Source organism: Scleropages formosus, chromosome 10 (genome assembly GCF_900964775.1).
Source record: "Scleropages formosus chromosome 10, fSclFor1.1, whole genome shotgun sequence".
Taxonomy (NCBI): domain Eukaryota; kingdom Metazoa; phylum Chordata; class Actinopteri; order Osteoglossiformes; family Osteoglossidae; genus Scleropages; species Scleropages formosus.
The window spans coordinates 27479195-27502641 of NC_041815.1; the positions used below are offsets into that span (position 1 = coordinate 27479195).

Sequence of the window (23447 nt, forward strand, 5' to 3'; positions counted from 1 at the left end):
ATAATTTATGCTGGAAGTGGTTAGAGCTTCTGCCTTTGGACCAAAGGGTTGCAGGTTTGAACCCCACCTCCAGCTGTAGTACCCTTCAGTACGGTACTTACCCTAAATTACTCCAGTAAAATTACCCAGCTGCATAAATGAGCAAATAACTGTAAGTAGGTTAACAATGTGAGTTTTTTTAAAAAAAAGTGTCAGCTACATGTGTTAATTTAATTTAATTTTTTTTTTTTTTTGGGGAGGGTGTGGTAGCGCAGTGGGTTGAACCAGGTCCTGCTCTCCGGTGGGTCTGGGGTTCGAGTCCTACTTGGGGTGCCTTGCGATGGACCGGCGTCCCATCCTGGGTGTGTCCCCTCCCCCTCCGGCCTTTCGCCCTGTGTTGCAAGGTTAGGCTCCGGCTCCCCGCGACCCCGTACGGGACGAGCGGTTCAGACAACGTGCGTGTTTACTTTTTCTAACTTTGTTTCAGTTCAGGCATTCATGTGGTCATCACTGATCTTTCACCTGTGGATTCAGTAACTTCCCTTCAGCTCCACTAAATCTGATAGGTGCCGAAATCTGACTAATGCATCTGCAGACCGGACCGTTTGCACCGGACCGCAGACATCGAAGCTCCTGCGTTCGATAAGCGAGCAGCGTCACCGCGGCCTGTTGCGGATGTGACCCGGCAGGGAGTTCGCAAAGGCCTCGTCGCGCCCGGGTTCCACTGATTGTGGAAGCCGCTCTGCTGCGGAGACACCTCCTCCTCCTTCGCCGCGCCGCGACTCGCCTGTCACGCGTTCACATGTTCGCTGCGGGACTTTGATCGTCACATAAAACTGTGCAACTTCAAACGTCTGAACATTTCTCTCCCCGTTTGCTTGTTAGATGTCACGTATAAGTGTGGCCGAGAGCGATCGTGATAATGTTTGTGGTAACCCTCTATGTTTGTTAACATAATACACACACACACACACACACACACACACACACATTTTCATAACCGCTTGTCCCATACAGGGTCACGGGGAACCGGAGCCTACCCGGTAACACAGGGCGTAAGGCTGGAGGGGGAGGGGACACACCCAGGACGGGACGCCAGTCCGTCGCAAGGCACCCCAAGCGGGACTCGAACCCCAGACCCACCGGAGAGCAGGATTGTGGTCCAACCCACTGCGCCACCGCACCCCCTCGGCTGTTAACATAATATAAACTATAAATATACATACACACTGTCTGAGACCACTTGTCCTGAGCGGGGTTGTGGTGAACTGGAACCTAACCCAGAAACACAGGGTGCAAGGCTGGAGGGGGAGGGGACACACCCAGGGCAGGACGCCAGTCCATCACAAGGCACCCCAAGCGGGACTCGAACCCCAGACCCACAGAGAACGGGAGCCGGCCAAACCCGCTGCGCCACCGCACCCCCAGTATAAATATATTATTAGCTTATATGATATTTATAAATTTAAGCTATAAATGCTACAGCGCAAAACATATTATAATGTAATATGCTTACTTTGGCCACTCAAACTACAATAGCAGATTGTATGACGATTATTCAGTTTCACATTTTTCTGTCATCATACCCTCCTGAGACCGAGCCTTGTACTTCTGCCCATTATAGAGGGACATACACTGCAACTTGATAGTGTGTGAACCCTATAAGGAGGGTCATTATTCTTATATAAAGTATTAACATAAACTTATGAAATCTAAATGCTAAATCTTAAAGTACACATATATAAAATGAATAAATGATTATGGTTCACACACCTGACTCTACTTACCAAGGTGGTTTAACCAGTTCAACTTGGGCTTCACTTATTTTTACACCTGCACTCCTTGCGTGTTTCTACTACACACACGATTTCCTCTAAAGCAACATATGGAATTGCTCACGACACACCTTTTGTGTCACACGAGGAACCCTGATCCTCGTGAAATACCCATTTCGTGATAAAAATTGCACTGTATCTCCGAAACCGTAAGTACTAATGTACTTTATAGAGGGCTGTGTTTTTAAATTATACCACATTTGGGAGATACGCTTAAAAATGAAACTAGAGGCTACAGTGCTGAGTACTAAGCAGTTTTATAGGGAACATTACATACTGTGAAATTAAACCATGTTTTGGAGACAGACATAAAATGCGTGTCCCGTACAGAGGACAAAAGCGTACATGCTGAGTATTAATGCAACTTGGGGAGAATTTTCTGTACTTTAAACAATACAACTTGTTTCTGGGGGTGGAGCTTGGAAAACTTCCTAGGAATTCCAAAAATTTGTCCAAATCCTTTTTTTTTGTTTTTTTTTTTTTTTGCTGGTTCTCAGAAGTTATATTTTACAAATTTAAGTTCGAGTATACAAGGAAAGGAGGAACTTCCTCCCGCGACACGAACGCCGCGCTGTTTTGGTTACGACTTCACTTCCTTGATCACTCTGCCACCTGCTGTTTAGACCCAAACAGCGCTTTGACTCAGCACTATGACACACGGCCTGTTTACCCAGGTGTGGATCCCGATCGCAGGTTCTACCTTCCAGCCCCACCTACGGGGGGGGGGGGAAGGGAGGGTAATTTCTGAGCTGTCGGCACCTGTTTGTGAGGGCGGTAGCGCGAGAAACGGGGTGGACTTTGACCGCGGGCTGACGGGAGAGAGCGGTCACCGGGGGGGAGCTGTCAAACACTGCGACGCTGCGGGGGTTCGAAAAAACAACCAAAAAAAGAAAAAAGGGGCAGCAATACCTAAAGTTATGACGGCAAAGAATTTGCTGGCGGGGTGAGTGGCTTTTCTTGTTCCTGCCGCCGGGGAAGGGAAGGGCTCCGGTGGCACGGGGGGTGGGGGGGGCGGCCGGGCTGGTCCGTCCAAGCGCTGGAATGTCCTGACGTGAAGAGGAACAGTAGAGGGTGGCGCTCCGCAAGGCAGGCGTCCGTCACACCGACTGCGCCACGGAGAGCAGCGGCCGCTGCTCGCTTTTCCTGCGGCTACGGGGGCAGCTGAGGTCTCTGCAGGTGGGGGGGGCGGGGGAGTGGACACAGGGGGTCGGGGGGGGGGGGGGCTGGTGACATGCGCCTGGGACTCTTCCTCTGGGACTGACATGGGTGCCTCTTCTTGGCGGACACCTCTCTCTTTCAGGGACCGTCTCTTGTCTCGGAACGGGAGCCCCGGCGGGATGAGCGCCCGGCCCTTCTGAGCGGGTTGCCAGCACGTTGCCATGGCGATGATAGCCCTCTTCAGGGGCAAGTGGATGCACAAGCCCCCAGACAAGCAGTCGTCGGGCGCGGTGCAGTCGGTCCCGCCGGACAGCGAGGACGAGGACAACTGCAATCACGAAGGAGAGGATGGAAGCGGCAGGGGCTCCACCCCCATCCGCAGGAACTCGAGGTTCTATCGCTCCATGAGGAAGAAGAGAGCATCGATGCCGGACCAGCCTGCCGAAAGTGAGAGCGCACCTTCCCGTTGTGTCCATATCGACCCCATCGAAAGAGGGTTAGGGTTCTTAAATAAATGTCTGAGCTGGGCAGCAGGGGGCGTAGTGGCTAGTGCTGATCAAGGTGCTCACCCTGAATTGGTACAGTAAAAATTACCCAGCTGCTCCAGTGGTAAATACCTGTGAGTGACTTTGAAGAAAAGCATTTCGGTGCTAATATTTGGGGGCTGTGATTCCAGCTTTCGGTCACCTGCCTTGGGGGGTGTACCTTTACTGGATTGCGTCTATGCAAAACTGCCCGATATACAGCGTCGGCAAGATCTCACTTTTAAAAATGTCAGAAATGTTAAGAAGGCCTTCAGTCACAGCCTTGTTGTTTCCATCGTGGGGGTCGGTGACGGTGTCGTTGAAAATGGGCCACGTTAAGTAATTCTTTGTTGGTTCCGCACGCCGGGGGGGGGGGGGATGTGATGAGAGGCGTGATGGAGTGATGCTGGAGCAGGGCCTGGGGTGGGGGGCTTTGGCCCAGGCCTCATTTCACAGGGAGGCCTGACCTCAGCCCTACAGCATAACAACAAACTATACAACTCAGGGCACCTAAGGCTAAAATAAAATAAAATGATAGCGTCACACTTTCTATAAATAAAAATATTTTTACCGATTTTTCTACATTAAAACTTCTTTTTACCCAACAATGAGGGGCCTCCCAATGTGAAATGGCTCAAGCCTCTTCTGAGCTCTTTCGTCCCTCATGGGACGGTGTCTGTTTTGGTATCCCGGTGGAACACGGTAAAGATCTCAAACTGCGGTAAAGCCGCGTGAAACCCGAGGAACTGGTTCTGCTCTTTTGCTTCAGCCAGACAGACCGTAGACGGGAGGCTCCGAGCCTCATGTGAGCTCCGGCAACCCCAGACGCGTCGTGTCTGTGGCCAAACTCGCTTTTCCTCAAAAGTCCCCAGTGCTTCTGAACTTTGCTCTCAAAGTCCAGGGAAATGTGGCACTTGGGTGTTTTTCGGAAGAATACAGAGATGCTTTCGAGCGCGCCCCAGAGGTCAATATCGCAGCGGTTTAAAGAAACGATAACGCAAATTACTTTTTCGCTTTTATTTGGCTTACCTGTTTAGCTGAAGGGACTGTTACATCGTGTGCTCCAAAATAACGCGTAGGCGCGGATACTTTTTCATCACTAAAGTCAAAGGACTATGGAAAATTGATTCTTTTTTTTTTAATTGGATGAATTCACAAGTGTGCCTGTGACTGGGTGAAGTAACTATTTCAAACATAATAAAATATTGTATTTATTTTTCAATATTCATCCAGCCACTTTTAATACCTGCTTGTCCTGAGCAGGGTCACGGTGAACTGGAACTTATCCCGGGAGCACTGGGCACAAGGTTGATGGGGGACACCCTGGATGGAACGCCAGTCCATTGCAGAGTATTTAATAATACTAATATTTATCAATATACTTGCTTATGCATTACATATCGGGGTGTGTGTTGGCACGGCGGGTTTCGCCCGGCCTCGCTGCATGGCAGGTCTGGGGTTTGAGCCCTGCTTGGGGTGCCTTGCGGAGGACTGGCGTCCCATCCTGGGTGTGTCCCTTTGGCCTTGCGCCCTGGGTTGACAGGTAGGCTCCGGCTCGCCGCGACCCCACTCGGGACAAGCAGTTGTACACGTTCGTTGGTTAGTATTATACATTATTATATGTATTCACGTATTTAATATATTTTACATATAATATTTCATATCATAATGAAAGGAACAAAAACATGTTGCTTTTATTAGTGTATAAACAGCCCTGAATAATGGCAACTGCAAATACTTTATGTACCATACCACGCGTTACACATAGAATACATACTGTACGTAATCACAGGATGTGTGTTATATATACACATAACATATATTCTATAAAACTACATTTTAAATAGAATGCTTCTTATCATACTGAAAGGAACCAAAAACAGGTCGCTTTAACTAATGTAAAAAAGGGCTGAATGATGTCCACAAGAAAAATGATTCATGCACAAAAGTATGAAGCATGAAGAAATGTCTGTGCTCTTGGTGGATGTTCCAGCCACACGTTTCACCCTTTGGGCAGGAAACAATGGGTGCCTGAGTTGAACATGGCGATGCCAATGAAAATATCCAGTAAAAATCGCACTGCTCTCCTTCGAAGGTCTCAAGGAAGGAGGCGTCTGAAGGAAGCTTTGCTTTTCACTTTGCTTTTCTGCACTTGCCTTTCAGTTTGTGCCCTGATAACACTCACTTGCTGAGGATAAACCGGTCAGTCTGCACGCAAGCAGCTGCATTTCCCAGCAGCCCCTTCTGGGGTCACTCCAGATTCCCGTGGCCGACCCTCAAGGTGCCCCCCCTCCCCCAAACTGGATGTAAATCTTGTGACGTCTCGATTATTGTTCGGTTATTCGACTTACTGCGTGACGTCACATACTTCAAAGAGCGCGGTCGCTTTGATACCGAAGCAATTGATACAAGGCAGGAGATAAGGACTGGATAACGCAAACTGGCCGCTTAACGATATCCTAGTAAAAGTACACTAGAGCTGGGCATGTAGGCAAAACAAAAGCAGTGGGTCGCAGCAACAAGTAAAGGAATAAAACAGGAAAGCAAACTTCACTCACTAATTATATTAAATACCTTTTACGTGGACCATATTTACACTGAATGCAAGCAATTCCTGCTTAAATAAGAAAAAGTAAGCCGTTTTCAAACGTATGGGGGTCCTCTCCGCGTTTCTTAAATCGCGCGCGCACACGCATTTTTCCGAATTATTCGCCCTTCTCGGTTATTCCACCAAACGTGGGTCCCGTGCAAGTCGGATAATCGAGACTTTACCTTTCAAAGGGACACGGAAACGACTGTCAAAATTCCCCTGCGGGCACAGTACCTGGCAGCTGTAAGTGAAAGGTTGAAAGGTAACCGGGATGCGCGCGCAGCGCAGTCTCGCGAAGCGCCTCGAACGAGGATCGCGCGCTTCGTCGAGTCGAGTCGAGTCACATGCAGTCCTCGCGCGGGGTGAAATGTGCGGCTGTGTGGCGGTGGGTTCAGAACTCGGCCACAGCGTGGAGTCTTCATAAAAGTAATAGTGGCACTGATACAACACCCCCCTCCCCGACCAGGGCCATAAACCCATAACCTTCCGATCATCTTGGCGCGCGGTCACATCGCCCCACTCCGCGTTTCCCGGTCATAAAAAAGCATAACTGAATACGCAGCTCTGGGTGGAGGTCGGGACTAAGAACCGTGTGCTGTACCGTGCTGTGCTGTACCGTGCTGTACTGTACTTTGCTCTGTCCTTAACTTAAATGATTCCGATAATGCAGCTTGGGATACATTACAGAGACACAGTTTCATAACTGATCTGGGTTAAATATTAGCGTGAATGAAACAAACAGATTAGAGAAGGGCTTCGGGACGCGCTGGTAACTGGTAGCCAGCAGTCAGAGGAGCCGTGGAAAGTTCTGCTCTTGAGAACCTTAGCGCTGCAACTTGGGTCGGAGCGGAACCTTGATTTCGCCAGATGGGTCTGTAAGGTCTCATTTCTCATCTGTGTCTCGGGCGGGGGGGGGAGGGGGAGGGGGGGGGGTCTCAATTCCTGAAAAAAAAAAGCTTTTTCAGCAAGAGTTTGCCAGCTTATTATTATTACTGATTATTCATCTAGCTCATGCTCTTCTCCATGGAGATTTACTGTACATGTGTTTGTACACTAAGTTTCTCACACTGATTTACCAATTTGTAAAGCTGGGTGAATTTTAATTTTTACTGTATCACTTCAGGGTAAGTACCTTGATCAAGAGCAGCAGGAGTTGGGACTCGAACCCGGGTCCTTCAGGTGGAAGGCCGTGTCTCTAATCGCTAGGCGTCCCTTTGGCCAGATTTAAAAATGTAAACGAGCAAAAACTTGTGCGCATTTTATGAACGATTCACCGCAGTAGAGTCAGATCAATGTGAAGTGTCTGCAGCGATACGTAAACAACCGACTGTGTGTGTGTGTGCGTGTGTGTGCGTGCTTGTGCATGAGTGTGTTTGAAGTACAAAATGCTTTCACATCCCCACCCCATACCTACACCTGTCAGGGCGTTCCCCCCGATGCCTTGAAGGCACCCAGGTTCAGAGCCAGAAATGCGGGCCCTGGGAGGAACCGGGTGTGTCTGTAGAGTCAGAGAGCAAGACGCCATTCCTGTCGGTTCGAACCGACAGGCCGGTTGAGCGGCTCTGCAGGGATTCCAACAAAAACAGTGCTGGCACTTTAAATATCCTGTCACGTGGTAAACAGGTAAAGGTGTCAAGGTGTAAGACTTTCGTCTACGAGTCTCACAGCTGTGCATTTTTCCCCCATGCAGGATTGCGAAGTTGTTGTGGCTTAAAGGTCATGTGTGTAAGGTGCTGTGTGTGACGCCCCAAGGGCCCTCACTCCTCCACTGTGCCTCCCCTCCCCCCACAGACTTGGCGGCTCAGGCGAGACCCACTCCCGATGTGGCCTCCAGAGGCAGGGCGGCAAATGCCTCCGCCGCTGGGGTCTCCGTCTCGATGAGACCACCGACATCCTCCCCTCTGAAACGGTGAGGGGGATTATCCCACACACACGTACACACACACATATACACGCCATGAACCTCGGCAGTGTTTTCGCCGGAAAAGGGGGTCTTTCTGCAGGCCAAACATGGAGGCATCTCCTGAAAGTGGATTTGGACCACCTCCAGGGTGTGCCCACCATCCCAGGGAGAGGATCTCGGCGTTCACCGCGGTTCCTGTTTGTGATATTTGTACTTGAAGCACCAAGCCGTCAAGTGGCTGCCGCACTTAAAATAGACTCCGGTTCAACCTTAAACCGCACCTTCTGGAGGGTGGTCATCACATGGTCCTTCTCATCTCCTTGGAGATCCCCCCCCCCCCCCTCCCAGCCAGCCAGCCAGCCAGCCAGCCAGCCACCCACTCGCTCGCTCTCTCACTCACTCCACAGCCACAGTCGCTCATCAGTCTCTTTACATCCAGTCCCCCCTCAGCATCATCCCTGGACCCAGCATCCGCCTTGTTGCCCGGCAACCGAGAGCCCAGGAACCCGCGCGCGGCAGCCGCAGCGGCGTCGGCGGCGTCCCCCGCAGGGGCGGTGCCGTGGGGTGGCCAGCGGGGGCCGGAGGCGCCTCCCCAGGACGGACACGGCGGAGCGCGCGCGTCCCGCTCACAGCGCAGCAACGTGGACATGGAGAGCCTGGTGGACGCGCTGGGGGGATGCGCGCTGCGGGAGGATGAGGACGCAGGCAGCATGAGGTAGGAGAGGAGGCGCCTCCGCCGCCAACTTCTGTCCCTCTGGAGTGTGTTTGCGATCCGCCGACAGCCGTGTGTGTTACCTGCTGCTGCTCCCTTTTTCCCGAAATGTGTGTGTTGCGTGTTGTAGCGCTGCAATGAAAGGTTTCTGGGGTAAAAGATACGGAAACGCCGTGGCCAGAATGAAATCTACTGCATTTTTACATTGATAATATAAATTACATATAAACATATGTTTTTCTGAGAAATAAATGCATGATACTAAATATTTTGGGGCTTCCATTTTCATGTCGGTGAGGGGTCATCTTGAAAATGAAATTTTCTGGTTTTTAAATAAATAATTAAACACACAAATACTCCACCTCTTTGTACCTCCCTTGTTACACCGAGCTGTCAGTTTCCATTCGTGGTCAGTGGACCGGACCCTAATTGGACCCTAATTGGAGCCTAATTGGAGCCTAACTGGAGTTCTACTTTCAAAACCCTGCTGGAGCACTGCTCTTGTACCCTTGAATGAGAATTTGCATTTAACTTATTTATGTCTGCAAAAGTGCCTGCTAATGTAAAGGTTTTCCTGCACAGGATTTCATACTATTTCTGGGTTATGCCCAGACTGGCACATATTGCATAGCTTATAAAAAACACAAATGTGACTGTGTGGGTTTCAGTCAAAATGAAGACGCGCTCCTCCCTGACACTTCATCTTGGCATTATTATCCCAGTTTTGCTGCCAGGTTTAGTATTTCGACATATATAGGAGTCCTCGGAAGACTTGGCACAATTGTGTATTAATAAGAACTGAAACCGATCAAATTTGATGCAGTGCCCCTGGAGAGGGGGTGTGAAGTCTGTAGGAATGGAGCCATCGCGCATCGAAATAGACTCCAAGAAGGAGGGCAGCTATTTAAAAAATGACCTGATCTTATAAGGGAATTCCCAAATGATTTTAGGCTCCACTTTTAACTGATTGTGGATTTAAATTTCAGCTGCGTCACAAAGACATGAAAACAAGCTCATCAGAGCAGAATCCCGATGATGCTCTGTCCTAAAATGGGTTTGCTGCCATAGTGAGGACTGTATGTGTGCAGAGAGGCCGCCCGCATTTGGACTAGTCATGGAACATGTTCTAAACAAGTGAACTACAGTATGTGTGGCTCATTTCTCTCCCCCATCCCCTTCCATTCGCAGGCGGGTCAGTTATGATGAGAGCTTGCCGAAGAAAGCGGTGGAAACTCCCATCTGCCACACCATTAAGATCATTCAGAACATCCGTGAGTACTGAGATCGGTCACACCGGAGATGATCACCCGTGACAGACCTGAGATCGGGAGTCTGTATCTGTGACGGAATTCGGACCGCTGTTTGCGAGCACCGAGACCGGTCTGATCAGCAGTCGCCAAATTATGATCGCAAAGAACATCCCTGACTGTAGAGATCCGGGGTCTTTATCAGTCACTCAATTAAGATCTTTATGAGAATCGTTAACTACAGAGATCAGTCAAATCAGGGGTCTTCATCAGTTACACGATTAAGATCTTTATGATAATCGCTGACTATACAGATCAGTCAGATCAGGGGTCTTCATCGGTTACACGATTAAGATCTTTATGAGAATCGTTGACTACAGAGCTCAGTCAGATCAGGGGTCTTCATCTGTTCCCAGAATTATGATCCTCCATGAGTACTGAAAATGTATTCGGGCTCCAGAGAACTAAGAGCGTTGAGAATTAAAGACACCATCGCAACAGCAACTTAATTCTTGCATTTATACTGTCCGTACCGACATCCTCCTGCCACCGCCTCAGGGGCTCCTGGATGCTGTCGCTCCCCAGGGGGAACATAAGGTCACCGGTCGGAGTGATTTGTTTTAATTCAGCCTTCTGTCTCTGGAAATGTTGCTGGGCTGCAGGCAGGAACCAATCGCACAGGCTTGTTTGGGAGCGCTGCATCAGCCTGCATTATATAACCGCCAGTATATGACACCCACCTCCGTACATACACAAATAGCATTTAAGTATTGGAGAAGGTCATTATATAACGGGTTCGCGCTGTTCTCCCTGTGTTTGCATTTGAAGAAGAAATACCCACACGTACGGAGAAAGGCCTCCGCTTCGCATCTACACTGACATCCTACGCCGGAATCCTTTGTTGCTGCTGGGAAAAAAAAACCCCGATGACTTAGTTATGAAATCTGTGCAGTTACTTAAGCCTCGGTTATAAATATCTGACATTACTTGACTTTTTAAACAGCCGTTCATTAAAGTGCAGCCATCACAACGGTGCGACACACTTTCGGGTTTTGCCAACTAACGCTCCACATTCTGTGACTGTGCGCTGCGAAGCTGTGCAGTTTGTCACGCTGGTCGTCATGACAGAATGCGGAAACATCCGGAAGGGTCCGTGCGCTGATTTGACGGTGCCTGTCGTGGATGAGCAGCCCCAGCACTGAGATCTTCCATCTTAAATTGCGTCCTCTATCCCGCAGCCTTCCTGTACCAGGAGTACAGAGACACGTCGGAGCAGAAGGAGATCGAGCAGAGGAGGCAGCTGGACACCTTGCAGAGCGCAGAGGAGGGCAAGACCGGGGGTGGTGTGGTGACCCCACCCGCCCTCCAGCTTCAGCTGAGAAACGACACTCAGTCCCTGAGCTTGTGGCAGAACCTGGACGTGGTCCGCCAGAGTGGGCTCCTCGAGAGCCTTCCGCAGAAGGAAATTATAATGCAGGAGGTGAGGAGAGAGGGGATTGGTTGAGGAAGAAGAGGAGGAGGAGCTTAATGGCCGAGGTTGCAGAGGAAAAAAAATGCCAAGTACTGGAATGATGAGCACTAGTGATGACATCATCTCCTAAGAAAACGGGGCCCGTGGAACGAAATACATTTGTGCCTCATCTTACGAACGTAGTTGGGACCAGACGTCCGTTTGTGACTCGGAATCGTTCCTCCAACAATGCCACAATCAAAAAAAAGCTTAATGATTTGCTTAGTCCCTGCTAAAATCCGATAAAGCTATAGTTAATTAAAGATGTGCTCCGAGACCTTATCCTGTTTTTCTTTTATTTATTCATTTTTAGTTCTATTTTCATCAACAGCTCATACAGTGCAGGGTCTCTGTTCTTCTATACCGGAAACGTCCGGCATGAGACAGGATACACCGTGGAAGGAACGCCAGTTTATGAACTTTGAGTAACATGAAGGAACATTAAAATCTACTTTAAAATGATTGGAAATTAAAAACGAGAACGTCTTATTCGATGTGAACGAAGCAAAGGAGGAGTCTCCGTTGCAGTGTAACGCCGGATTACATGGGGAGAACGTATTAAAAAGTGTTTCACCTTAAATGCCGACCACATGACTCATGGTAAACGTCCACAAATGTGGCCACGGGAAAGAGACCAGTGCATCGCCTCACCGTGGTCATCAGTATCTGGTCATTTACAGATTCCAGTACAAAATGTGTAATAATAGACACACCCCTCTACTCACTGGCTAGTTTCTGTAAAAGTCTTGGATAGATGAGAAGTAAATAAAAAGTACGCTGGGTGAAACCAAGCATGTGCACCTCTGAAAAGCTTGGTTTTGAAGAGCCCCTCCTCCGCCATCCATTTTTCTGCTTTCTAGTGGCAGAAGGTGGAAGCTGCAAACCATTTCACAGCGCAACAGAAATTTTAGAAAACAAAAGTGAAGAAAATTAATTAAATAAATAAATAAATAAATAATTGAACTCGGAAATGTTTGTGTCTCAGAAAACTGGGATGTTTGTTACACAAGGTACAAGTATATGTGGGAATTCTGTTCTCCTTACAGCGAAAAGGAGTTCCCGTAATTTTAGAGCAGGATTTTGAAATGGAAACAGGTCGGCATGCTCCATCGAACTGACCTTCTCTTACTCTGTCCTGCTCTGTCCGCTGTTTCGTCTTGTCCCAAAGGCCATGTTTGAACTGGTGACCTCGGAGGCATCCTATTACAAGAGTCTGGAGCTGCTGGAAACCCATTTCCTCAAGAACCCTGTCCTGGTCAACACTCTCAACCAATCAGACATGCATTTCATCTTTTCCAACATCGAGGAGGTCATGAAAGCCAGTGAGAGGTGGACATTTTTTTATCATTTTTTTTAATGACCAAACATTGGTGGTGTTTTCATTAATTGTCCCGCTCCCTCTTGCACGCATCTTTGTGTCCGATCGCTTTTACCACCAGAGTAACACTTCCCACAAGAGCAGTGAAAGTGGATTTGGGGGACCAGTCGGCTGGAATACGTACGGTGTCTGTCCCTAAGTGATGTTGTCATCCTGCTGTAGGTTCCTCATGGACCTGGAAAACAGGGTGGAGCAGTCCATCCAGATCTCGGACGTGTGTGACATCGTGTACGAGCACGCCGTCGAGCACTTCCACGTCTTCATCTCCTACGTCATCAACCAGGGCTACCAGGAGAAGAACTATCGGCGAATATTGTGGGTACTGCTATGGACATGGTAGAGATGCACAAAGGGTGAACCGAAGGAGGCGTGGCCAGCGCTGGTTCTGGAGGGCTGTGATCCTTCAGCTTTTAGAGCACAATGTTAAAAGTGGCAGCTGATCTACACTTGGCACACCTCACATATTGAACCAGTACCTAAATAATAATTTCGGTGAAATGCAAGGAAAAAGAACCAACGCATCAGTCGGTCCAGGACCAGCAGTGGCCTCCCTTTCAAAATGTACTCAGGAGTCGATGCCAGATTTATTTATTTATTTATACAATTTAATATAATGGAGGTAGCAGATGTCTTAGAGGTTAGAGCAGTTGTCTTGCAGTTGAAGGATGTGGCTTTCAGATATATATTTCACACATGACGCAAGTCTTGGTCAAAGGGGGGCAGCGAACTGGTTAGAACCACTACCTTGTAGTGTGAAGGTCCCGGGTTCAAATCTCCCATCCCGCTCCGCCGATCCAGGTAGTTATCCCGAACCGCTGCAGTTAAACTTACTCTGCTATTTAAAATGAGTAAATAAATAATGATAAAGAGCTGTCATATTATAAAAAAAGTTGAAAGGTTACCTTCACGCAGAAGTTATAAAAAGCAGGCCTCAAAAGGGACGAAACCACAGTTGCTTGTCTACGCTCAGGTAAGAGAGAAAGTCCATTAGTGTGACACAGCACGCGCAACGGCGACATTATTTTTTTTTTAGTGTTCCACGTCACACTGAGTGACAGATGACGCATAATGAACTTGCATTGTTGACCGTTTTCCATGGCAACCCGGGAGCTATTTTCGATTACAGAGGTGTGGCATTTTTTTCTCACTGCCACATACCTGACATAGGTGCTCCGATGAAAGGACTTGTGACGGGCGCGCGGCGAACGAGCGAAACGTAACAAAAGGCCGCAGTTCACGCGCCTGTAAAGGTGCAGCAAAGGAAGCCTCCGGCCGCGGCTGAGGTTCGACTCTTACAAAACTATCAGAGCTGCGCTGGAGGAGGAGGGGGAGACGCTTCGCCCCGGAATGCGCCGACATGTGTGAGAATGACAGCCGCAAGGAGGAAGCGAGAGGGTGACTCAGTTTGTTTTTGACATCTGACAAACGAACCCTTTTCGGTTGTGATGAAGCGCCTCTCCCAGCCTGCGATTCCGAAATGCAGCAGAAAACAGTCCGTTCCGTTAACCAGCAGCGTTGCCGGCGGCCCGGTTTCCCTTTGCGTAAGTGGTTCTCATCATCGTGGCCTTTAAAAGGCCCCCGGCTCGATTTGCATTCCATTTCGCACGGAATGCAAATCCGCACAGCTAGTTCAGAAGGCACATCAGAGGATTTACACCCCCCATTAACTCTCGCTCCGTCGCTACAACGGAGGGAAGGTTTCGCAACCCTCTCGCTCGGGCCCGGGGTATCTTCCCTCAGAGAAGGCGCCCTCAGCCGGCCACACTGCCGCACTGCAGGTTCCCTGGTCAAATGTTTGCGCGCTTTGTCCCAGACAGGGAAACATGGCTTTCCGGGAGACGATGGCCAAGCTGGAGAACCAGCCCAAAGTGCGCGGTCTCTCGTTCACCTCCTTCCTCATCCTCCCCTTTCAGAGGATTACGCGTCTCAAACTGCTCGTGCAGGTCAGTAGCACATGGTCGACACATACGGGGGGTCTATCTATCTATCTATCTATCTATCTATCTATCTATCTATCTATCTATCTATCTATCTATCCTTCTGTGTATGTATATATCTATGTATCTTTATGGGTATGTATGTCTCTATCTATGTATCCTGTCTTAGAGAGGATGCATATACATATGTACATAAATGGATAGATACATAGAAAGATACATAGATAGAGACATACATACCCAGAAAGATACATAGATATATACATAGATGGAAGGATACATAGATACGTACATAGATGGATGGATATCTTTCTATTATGTATCCTTCTGTCTACGTATCTTTCTATCTATGTATCTATCCATCTATACATGTATCTATGTATCCTTCTATCTGTGTATGTCTCTATCTATGTATCCATCTTTCCGTCTATCTACGTATCTCTCTATGAGAGCACATGTGTACTGCCGTTAACTGCTTCTGACTGACAGATGGCTCTACGCTTCTTTTCTTCTCACAGAACATCCTGAAGAAGGCTGAGGAGAATTCTGAGAGAGAGTCCAACGCCATCAAGGCTCATGAAGAGCTCGAGAGGGTATGGGGCAGGACTTTAGGATGAGTCCAACAAGGCAGACTAGACTTGATGTAAACACGTTGAGACGATTTTTCCCGTCACTCGCTGATGTTACACACCGATTGTGTTCATAAACCGGCAGATCTGCTCTTGGTGCGTGCTCTCTGGACGTTCTCCAACTCTCCATGTTTGTGTCCCTTGCAGATAGTGAGGGAGTGCAACGAAGGGGTGAGGAAGATGAACCGCACAGAGGAGCTCATCAGCATTGAGAAAACATTGGAGTTCAAGTCAAAGGTACTGGCATCGCTGGGTCCGCGTTACAGTGGCGACTCTATCTATCTATCTATCTATCTATCTATCTATCTATCTATGCGCAGCATAAAGTGTCAGTACAACATCTAACGTCTGTGACACATTTCCTCCCTGCTAAACGTAGACAGACACCCAAGGATGACCAAACAGACACCTGCAGAAAACGCTGAAGAGGTTGTGAACAAAGTGAAGCTGGTGTGAAGTCTGACCTTTCGGAAATGCCTTGTCCCCCTGACAGTCAGTTCCCGTGATCTCGCACTCGCGCTGGCTCCTGAAGAAAGGCGAGGTCCAGCAGATGAACGGGCCCAAGAGCACTAGGACCATGCGCAGCCGCAAGCTCTACCAGCCCCTCTACCTGTTCCTCTTCAACAACCTGTTGCTCATCACCAAGAGAAGCTCCAGGTGGGTGACCTACCTCTACTGCTTGATCCAGTGGAACTGCTGTAGAACTCCAGCACGACTGTTAAGGGAACAGTAGTGAGGTATCGCCACCGTTTCATCTGTCCAATGACAGCGGGGAGAAGTTCCAGGTGCTGGACTCCTGCACTCGAGCTATGCTGAGGACAGAGGACATGGATGACCAGGGCCAGATGCTGGCTAATGTCTTCACCCTGCACCTGTTGGAGAACCAGGAGGAACGGCCCGTGACGTACCTGCTCAAGGCCACCAGTGTGTGAGTTCCCTCTGCTTTTCCTGCCCTGCTCTTCCTCTTTCTGCTGACACTTATATGCATAGCTGCTTGAAAGTATGTGAACCCTGTAGGGACAGTCATTATTCTTATATAAAATATTAGAATAAACTTATAAAAGACTATGAGTTAACCAGTTCATCTTGGGCTTCACTTATTTTTACACCTGCACTACTTGTGTGTTTCTACTACACACACGATTTCCTCTTAAGAAACATATTGATCAAATATATTGATCAAGCATATTGATCATATTGGAATCGATCATTACACACCTATTGTGTCGCATGAGGAGCACTGATCCTCGTTAAATACCCATTTCATGGTAAAAGTACGGGACACGAGGGGTTCACATACTTTCAGGTAGCACTGAACATATTGTACTGTATCTCCCAAACTGTAAGTACTAATTTACTTTATAGAGAACTATGTTTTCAAATTACCCCACATTGGAGAGGGACACTTAAAACTGTGTGTCCTCTTCAGAGGACAAAAACTGTACAACCCACAATGCTGAGTACGCACTTTATGGAGGACATTCTATACTCAAATTATACCATGTTTGGGAGATACATTTAACGCAGTGGCTAGAGATGCTCCAGTGCAGTCGGGAGGTTCGAGGCTCAAATCTCCACTCCTGTTCCGCTGTTGATTAACATTAATTACCATTGATCGAGGTGCTCACCTTGAATCGATAAGTAAACATTACGCACATCCATAAATGGGTAATTGATGGTAGCTTCACGTAGAAACATAACATTGAACGTTACTTTGGAGAAAAGTATCAGCTAATTGGATAAAGAATAATAATAAAATAACAAGCTGAGCAGGTGTTAAAAAAAAAAAAAATTCAGAAATCCTTCTGCATGTCAGCCTCATAATTTGACTGATTGGAGCATCACACTGCTGTGGGCGACATATGATCTCGTGATACTGCTGCAGCACTGCCTCCCGCAAGTGTTTCCTGCATTATATCTGCTCGAACCTTTGCACTGCAGACCCAGGGAGAGCGCTTGAAGAGAGCGTGGTTAATTTTACCATGTGAGCGCAGTACCAAAAGTGTGAGCACGGTCTCTGCTCTGCTACTCCCTGCAGGAGCGACAAACTGCGCTGGATGTGCGCTCTCACGCCAAACCGCCGCACCCGCTTCCTGTCAACCAGTGCTCACCAGTCGGGTAAGCCCCGCCTCCAGGATGACCACCGCTTCCTGCCCGCTGCAACTCAACCGTTCTTCCTTCCCTCTGAGAACCAAACCACCGGTGTCTCAATAAGCAGTGGCATCCAAAGACCAAACAGCTCGTGGGGGGATCTTTAAAAGTCTATTAACAGCACGATGAAAAATCAATGCATAAAATATGAGCTCGAGTATTCGATAAATACGTGGACCAGTCAAAAAGTTCAAAGACTGGTTGTCGTTTGACGCTGATGCGGCTTTAAGACACTTTCACACACATATTGCACGTAAAGGTGTAACAGCTTGTGGTACGCCAAGCGCGTCTGGTTTGAGGAGGGGCCAGGTGTAAGGTGGTATGGTGGAATTACAGAGTTTGGTACTAAAAGATGTAAAACAGTGCAACAAACGCAAAACGAACCACGAAACAGGAGTGTTGAGCGTCACCAGCAGCTCGAGCTCCGTGGTGTGAACTGACCTGTCCTCCGTTTGTCCATTCAGTTAACATCAATCGGGTGCGGCCAGCAACCCCGGAGGTGGGCGTGGCCAGGCTCCTGTGTACCACACAGCTTTACCGTAAGCACAACAGCGGCACACTTGATGGTGGTCAGTCTCAGAAGTTATTGACTGTAACTACATTTAAGGGCTATGAGTTATTTGTGGTGCAACAAAAATTACATACACTTAAATGGATGATTGTAATTCCCTTTATTTTTATTTAAAAAGGATAGGAAGCAAAAAAGTGAGTGTTCTGGGGGTGCTGAAGACAATAGATTTCAAAGTGAAAGTGAAAATAAATGCAGTGCGGTATGAAAATGTAAATACCGTACTCCATTCATATTATTATTCCATATTACTATTTTATGATGAATGATGTGAGAAATTAGTGAAAACATAACAAAGCCGTACTTTGCAACATGGTTTGTGAAATATAGAGTGATGGGTTTTTCGACTTATGTCGAGATCATAATGTCAGGAGCACCTTTGCAAAGATTCCAGTAAGTAATTTGGTTGTCGATGACACTCGTTTCCTTGTCATTCTCTGTTAATCTGTCATGGGGCGTAATGGACACTAAATTTATAGGTCATTACCCTGTTTGAGGGTTTCTTTATGGAGCGTATATTTGACATTAAGCAAGGTCTACTAGACACTACGGTCAGCCTTTACTAGGGTTTACCTTTACGCTGAAAACTCGCCCCGCTGGGCGTGAGTGTGTGAGGGATGTGTTTGACAGCCCCATGTCGACTTGTAGAAAAGGTGAACACCCCCCAAATTAGAGGAGAGAACATGTTCGCCGTGCTCACAGCTTAGCCCCCCGCGGGCCTCCTTTTCTGGGCAGCGAGTTCGCCATCGGTACAGCGGCGGCATTCCTGAGAGGATTACAGCGATCTGTCGCGGCTCTGTACGCAGGAGACCTGGGTAAATTGAAAATGGGTAAATTGGGGTTTTTCTGAGTGCTATAATCACCATGGTAATGGCCAAGGTTGGACATCGAGAATAGAACAGGGTCCAATAGCCCATCGTTGAGCCTCCTGAGGTTCACCTGAGCGACCCTGTGGTAAACGGGCTCTCGGGGATGTGCTGCTGCTACTCTACTTGCATACATACAAAGAGTGGACAAAATAACAGAAACACCACACGGAAAAGGTGTTTAACACTGACGTAAATGCATCACAGTCACGAAGCTGCAAAGGTCGGTCTATTAGGCTGGTTTCCAATTAGCAGAAGGTGTCAAGAAAGAAAGAGGTCTTATAATTAACATTTTGATATGTGAGTTTTCAAAGCAACGTGAGGCAACTAACAGAGTTTCAGATGCCAAGTAGTCTATGCAGGATTTGAAGATACATCCGTCACAAAAACTGGTAACTTCTATAATGTGTCAAGGAGAACTGTTAAAAATAGTGACAGCCTCTGCCAAACGTGGAGAAACTGCATCGACAAAGAGGAACCGTCGTCGTAACTTGAAGTTCACTGACGGGGATAGACAGTCACTTCACAAGATAGTTGCTAAATGCCCCAAAAATCCAGCCTCAAAAATTACCAGAGAACTAGATCTACAGCTTTGTGACCCGGTCTCAACAAAAACCATATGTTGTGAGCCTCACGAAGGGCTCCTGTACAGAAACCTCTTGTGTACAATGCAACGTAACGTGTTGTAAGGCACATAAAACCTGGACCCCTGATTAATGGAAAAAAGGTAATGTGGTCTGATGAGTCGTCTTTCATCGTCTTTCCTGCATCCAGATATGGTTACATTTGGAGAAAGCCAAAGAATCCCTTCAACTCACGATGTCTGTTGCCAACTATCAAACATGGTGGGGGATCTCTAATGGTCTGGGCAGGTCATCTCGAGGGAGTCGTTAGGTCCAGTGGTTGCTCTGCACGTTTGCTCACCAACCAAGGAATATCAGGCTATTTCACAAGAACAGAACCTGTTGTGTAAATACGATTTTCCTCATGATGTTCCCACATTCCAGGATTATAATGCCCTCATGTACAGTTGATGAACATCAAGATGAAGTCAAATACCTTGCAAGGCCTCTCCAGCAAAGGGTGCCCCTGCTCTTTATTAGGTCCTTGACATTAACACAGTTAGTTGTTTCCATTATTTTGTCCCCAACATACGACACAATGCTGACTGCTTAAGCACGGTGCCTCTGGGTTCAGATGTGGGTTCCAGTCTGGCTCAGTCCATGTGTACTTTGCATGTTCTCCCTGTGGTCATGTCGGTTTCTTCCAGGTGCTCGTGTTTCCTCCCACACTCCAAAGACGTGTTTCGGGTGGATTGGTGACTAAATTGCTTGTGGGGTGTGAGCAAATGAGTGTGTGTGGTTGGCCTGACCGTTGTGACCCTGCACTGGACAAGTAATTATTGATAACGGATGGAGGGATGGATGCTTCAACATTCTGCATCAACAGATGGGGCAGCGGTTAAGGGGCAGCAGGAAGTGTAGTGCTTAGAGCTGCTGACTTTGGTCTCAAAGGTTGCAAGTTCTAATTCCCCCTTCCTTCTATAGTACCCTTGAGCAAGGTATTCACCCTGAATTACTCTGGTAAATATTACCCTGCTGAAAAAATGGGTAAATCAGTATAAGTGGATTTTACATTACAGTAAGTCACTTGGAACAAAAGCAGTGTTTCACCTAAATTTAATGCAAGGAACTTTCTCATACTGGTGTGACTGGGAGGAGCCGTTGTGTTTTAGTTTACACATGGGAGCATCTTCTCGGCATATAACCACACAATAAACAGTAACACTGACTTTCATTTCACCGCCAACAACGGCTCATTGTGAAATCTGTATAAATAGCAATCTGTCGTAGACGAGGGCAACCAGAAAGCAAGTGCTAAGCAGATGACTGTGTAATCATTAGTGACCCTCGTGTTTCAGACTCGCCCCAAGTGCAGTGCATACAGTCGTATTCATCGCAAGAGCCGGATGAGCTGTCTATTGAGATGGCGGACGTCCTCAACGTCCTGGAGAGGACAGACGACGGTGAGTGCCGCAAACCCGCTGTAATGATGCCTCATGCTATGTCCAAAGCTACTGATGTTAACAGGAAAAGTCACAGTAATGTGTTGGTGTTAAAAATAAAACCTTTGGTTTCACGCGGAGGATAGGAAATGTGGTTTACCCATCATCCCCCATCCTGTCCCTTCTCTTCAACCCCTCTGTTGACACATGGTCTTCAACCCTTGGTCTCTGATCTTGAACCCAGGCTGGATGATGGGCGAGCGGCTACACGATGGGGAGAAGGGCTGGTTCCCCACGCGGGTGGTGGAGGAGATCCAGAACCAGGAGCTGCGAGCGCAGAACTTGCGCGAGTGCCAGCGGATCCAGCAGGCGAAGGGCGGCGCCACCGGGCGCTCCGTGGCCAGTTCGCGGGGCAGGGGTCCGTCGAAAGTGACCAACGCTGAGTGGCTGCGGATCCAGCAGTCGGAGAAGGACTAGCGATGGGGAGCGAGCACCCCTTTTCCGCCGGTCATCTTCAGCAAGGATCCTACCCAAACCCAACAAATAGGAACCGCCTCTAGGCCAACAACTTGACCGATCACCCGGCGCCCCTTAAGGGCCGAATGCAGACAAAGCTCTGAAACTAAGCACCGTTATTTAAACCTTGGGTCCAAGCAGTCTTCCTGAACCAAGAACCACGAGGCAAGTCGTCGTGAGCTCTCCCTTTCCGGGCACCATGGGAACGGGTCCCGAACACACTTACCCAGCTGTATAAATGGGTAAATCAGCGTAAATCGGTGGCTTCACGTTGTAAGTCGCTTTGGGGAAAAGCATCGGCTCAATGAATAACTGTAAATTTTCCCCGGGGTGTGGATGACATGGGCAAAACCAGCGAGAGCCGCCCAATTTGCACGGCGCCACACCCAACCGAAAGGAACCTCCCACAAAGCTTGAATCGAGGTAACACAACAATGTAGAACAAATCTTCGAAAAACAGCTGGTATTCAGTTGACAGTGTTGTTGTTGCTGTTGTTGTTGTTATTGTTCTTGTTGCTACTGTTGAATCTATAAAAAAAAAAGAATTGTAATAATACGGAATGAAAGAAAACGCGAAGGACTGTCGAAGGCCTGTTGCATAAGAGATTTGTGATGAGTGCCAGGTGGCCACGGGTGGGATCACCTGGCCACTTCCTCTCTAACCCGTCTGATGCCCAAATATCTCAGAACTGCTTGGCCAGAACTCCCCGGAATGCAAGTGTGTGCATGCACGTGTGCGTGTATATATGTGCGCTCAGCAACTGTGTGCATGTAGGTGTACAGTTTGGTTCCTGTGTGCAGAAAATTGAAAATGATTGTCATCATTTTGTAAGAAGTAATTTATTGTTAATAAAAAAAAACAAATGGAAATACCCTCAGATTGTTGCTTTTTCTGTGAAAGTTATGCACAATAGGGTAGCTGTGAAATAATAATTGAGGAGTCGCGCAGGGTTCATCGAGGGGGAGCTGAGCACAGCATTCTGCTGCGCTCCCCCATCACAAGACCACCCCCCCCCCCAGCCATCCTAGTCCTTGTTCAATGGCATTCATTGTGTTCCTATGACAGCCAGGCCCCCCACATTGTTTCAGCATCACACACACAGTTAAGGAAGGATGCGCAGTACAGTTTAAAAGGGCATCTACCCGTAACCGAATGTGTACAGCTCATCAAAGAGAGTCATTTGGATTCGGGTTACGTTTTGGTCAAAGGCAGAGGTTCCTTCTGGGCCACGGGCTGTTTCTAGGCCACAGGCCCCTTTAAGAATCTGATGAAAGCTACAGGACCCCCCCCTCCTAGAAAAATGTCCATAAATAAATCGGAGAAATATGACTTAGAGATTCATAGCACAGCAATATTTTTTTAATTACAATTTTATTTAGTGAAACTCATATTTATAAAGAAAGCCAGGGCTTCCATGGACCCCCCCAAAAGCACCCCTCCCCCCAAGACCCCCGAGGGGTCCAAGGGTTCCAGGTCGAGAACCACTTAAACACTTCAAACTGCTGTTGACAGGCTGTTTCCTTTCGGCGTCAGTGTCATTTTTTTCTCATTTATAAGTTTTAGGTATAAAGAAAATTAAAATTTTACTATAACAACTAGAAAAAAGTACATCTAATTTAGTCTTTTTTTTTAATTTCTTTTCTTTGTATCTAATGAATAGCAAAGCAAAAAAGATGTAATTAAAACCTAATTTAGACACATTATGCATATCAAATATCCTCAAAGCACAATGGAATCTGGAAGGTTCCATCAGTTCGGAACCAGCAGTGCATTAAAATTCTGTCCTGTATGTTTCGGCACGTAGCCTTAGCGATCTGAGAGCGACTCGAAACACCAGTTACCTCGGCGTGACCCGAGGTTTACGTTCGGCTTATGATTTCCTTATGATCTGCTGGAAATGCTGGAATATTTACAATGAATAACCATCCTTGTGTAGCG

The 23447-nt window shown here is 47.8% G+C and overlaps 1 protein-coding gene across 5 annotated transcripts; it reads left to right on the plus strand.

Annotated features, from left to right (window-relative positions):
* The first annotated feature begins 1914 nt into the window (after positions 1–1914).
* On the plus strand, positions 1915–22378 carry ngef (neuronal guanine nucleotide exchange factor). 5 transcript variants are annotated; one of them, XM_029255637.1, is made up of 16 exons: positions 1915–1963; positions 3115–3419; positions 7878–7995; positions 8429–8704; positions 9890–9972; positions 11187–11428; positions 12627–12787; positions 12999–13151; positions 14650–14779; positions 15292–15366; positions 15550–15639; positions 15896–16059; positions 16172–16330; positions 17441–17520; positions 20909–21013; positions 21237–22378. In XM_029255637.1, the coding sequence occupies exons 2-16, from the start codon at positions 3194–3196 to the stop codon at positions 21467–21469; spliced, it is 2295 nt and encodes a 764-aa protein (XP_029111470.1). In that variant the 5' UTR covers positions 1915–1963; positions 3115–3193; the 3' UTR covers positions 21470–22378. The 5 variants fall into 5 exon arrangements, with proteins under 5 accessions (XP_029111470.1, XP_029111468.1, XP_029111467.1 ...); XM_029255635.1 differs by lacking the exon at positions 1915–1963 and adding an exon at positions 2573–2757; XM_029255634.1 differs by lacking the exon at positions 1915–1963 and adding an exon at positions 2891–2990.
* The last annotated feature ends 1069 nt before the right edge of the window (positions 22379–23447 follow it).

Bases quoted from the DNA above. Each gene is read 5' to 3' on its own strand.
- ngef (XM_029255637.1), top strand. From the start codon at position 3,194: ATGGCGATGATAGCCCTCTTCAGGGGCAAGTGGATGCACAAGCCCCCA. The intron at 3,420-7,877 runs GTGAGAGCGCAC...CTCCCCCCACAG, and splicing joins GCCGGACCAGCCTGCCGAAA to ACTTGGCGGCTCAGGCGAGA. The intron at 15,640-15,895 runs GTACTGGCATCG...TCCCCCTGACAG, and splicing joins CATTGGAGTTCAAGTCAAAG to TCAGTTCCCGTGATCTCGCA.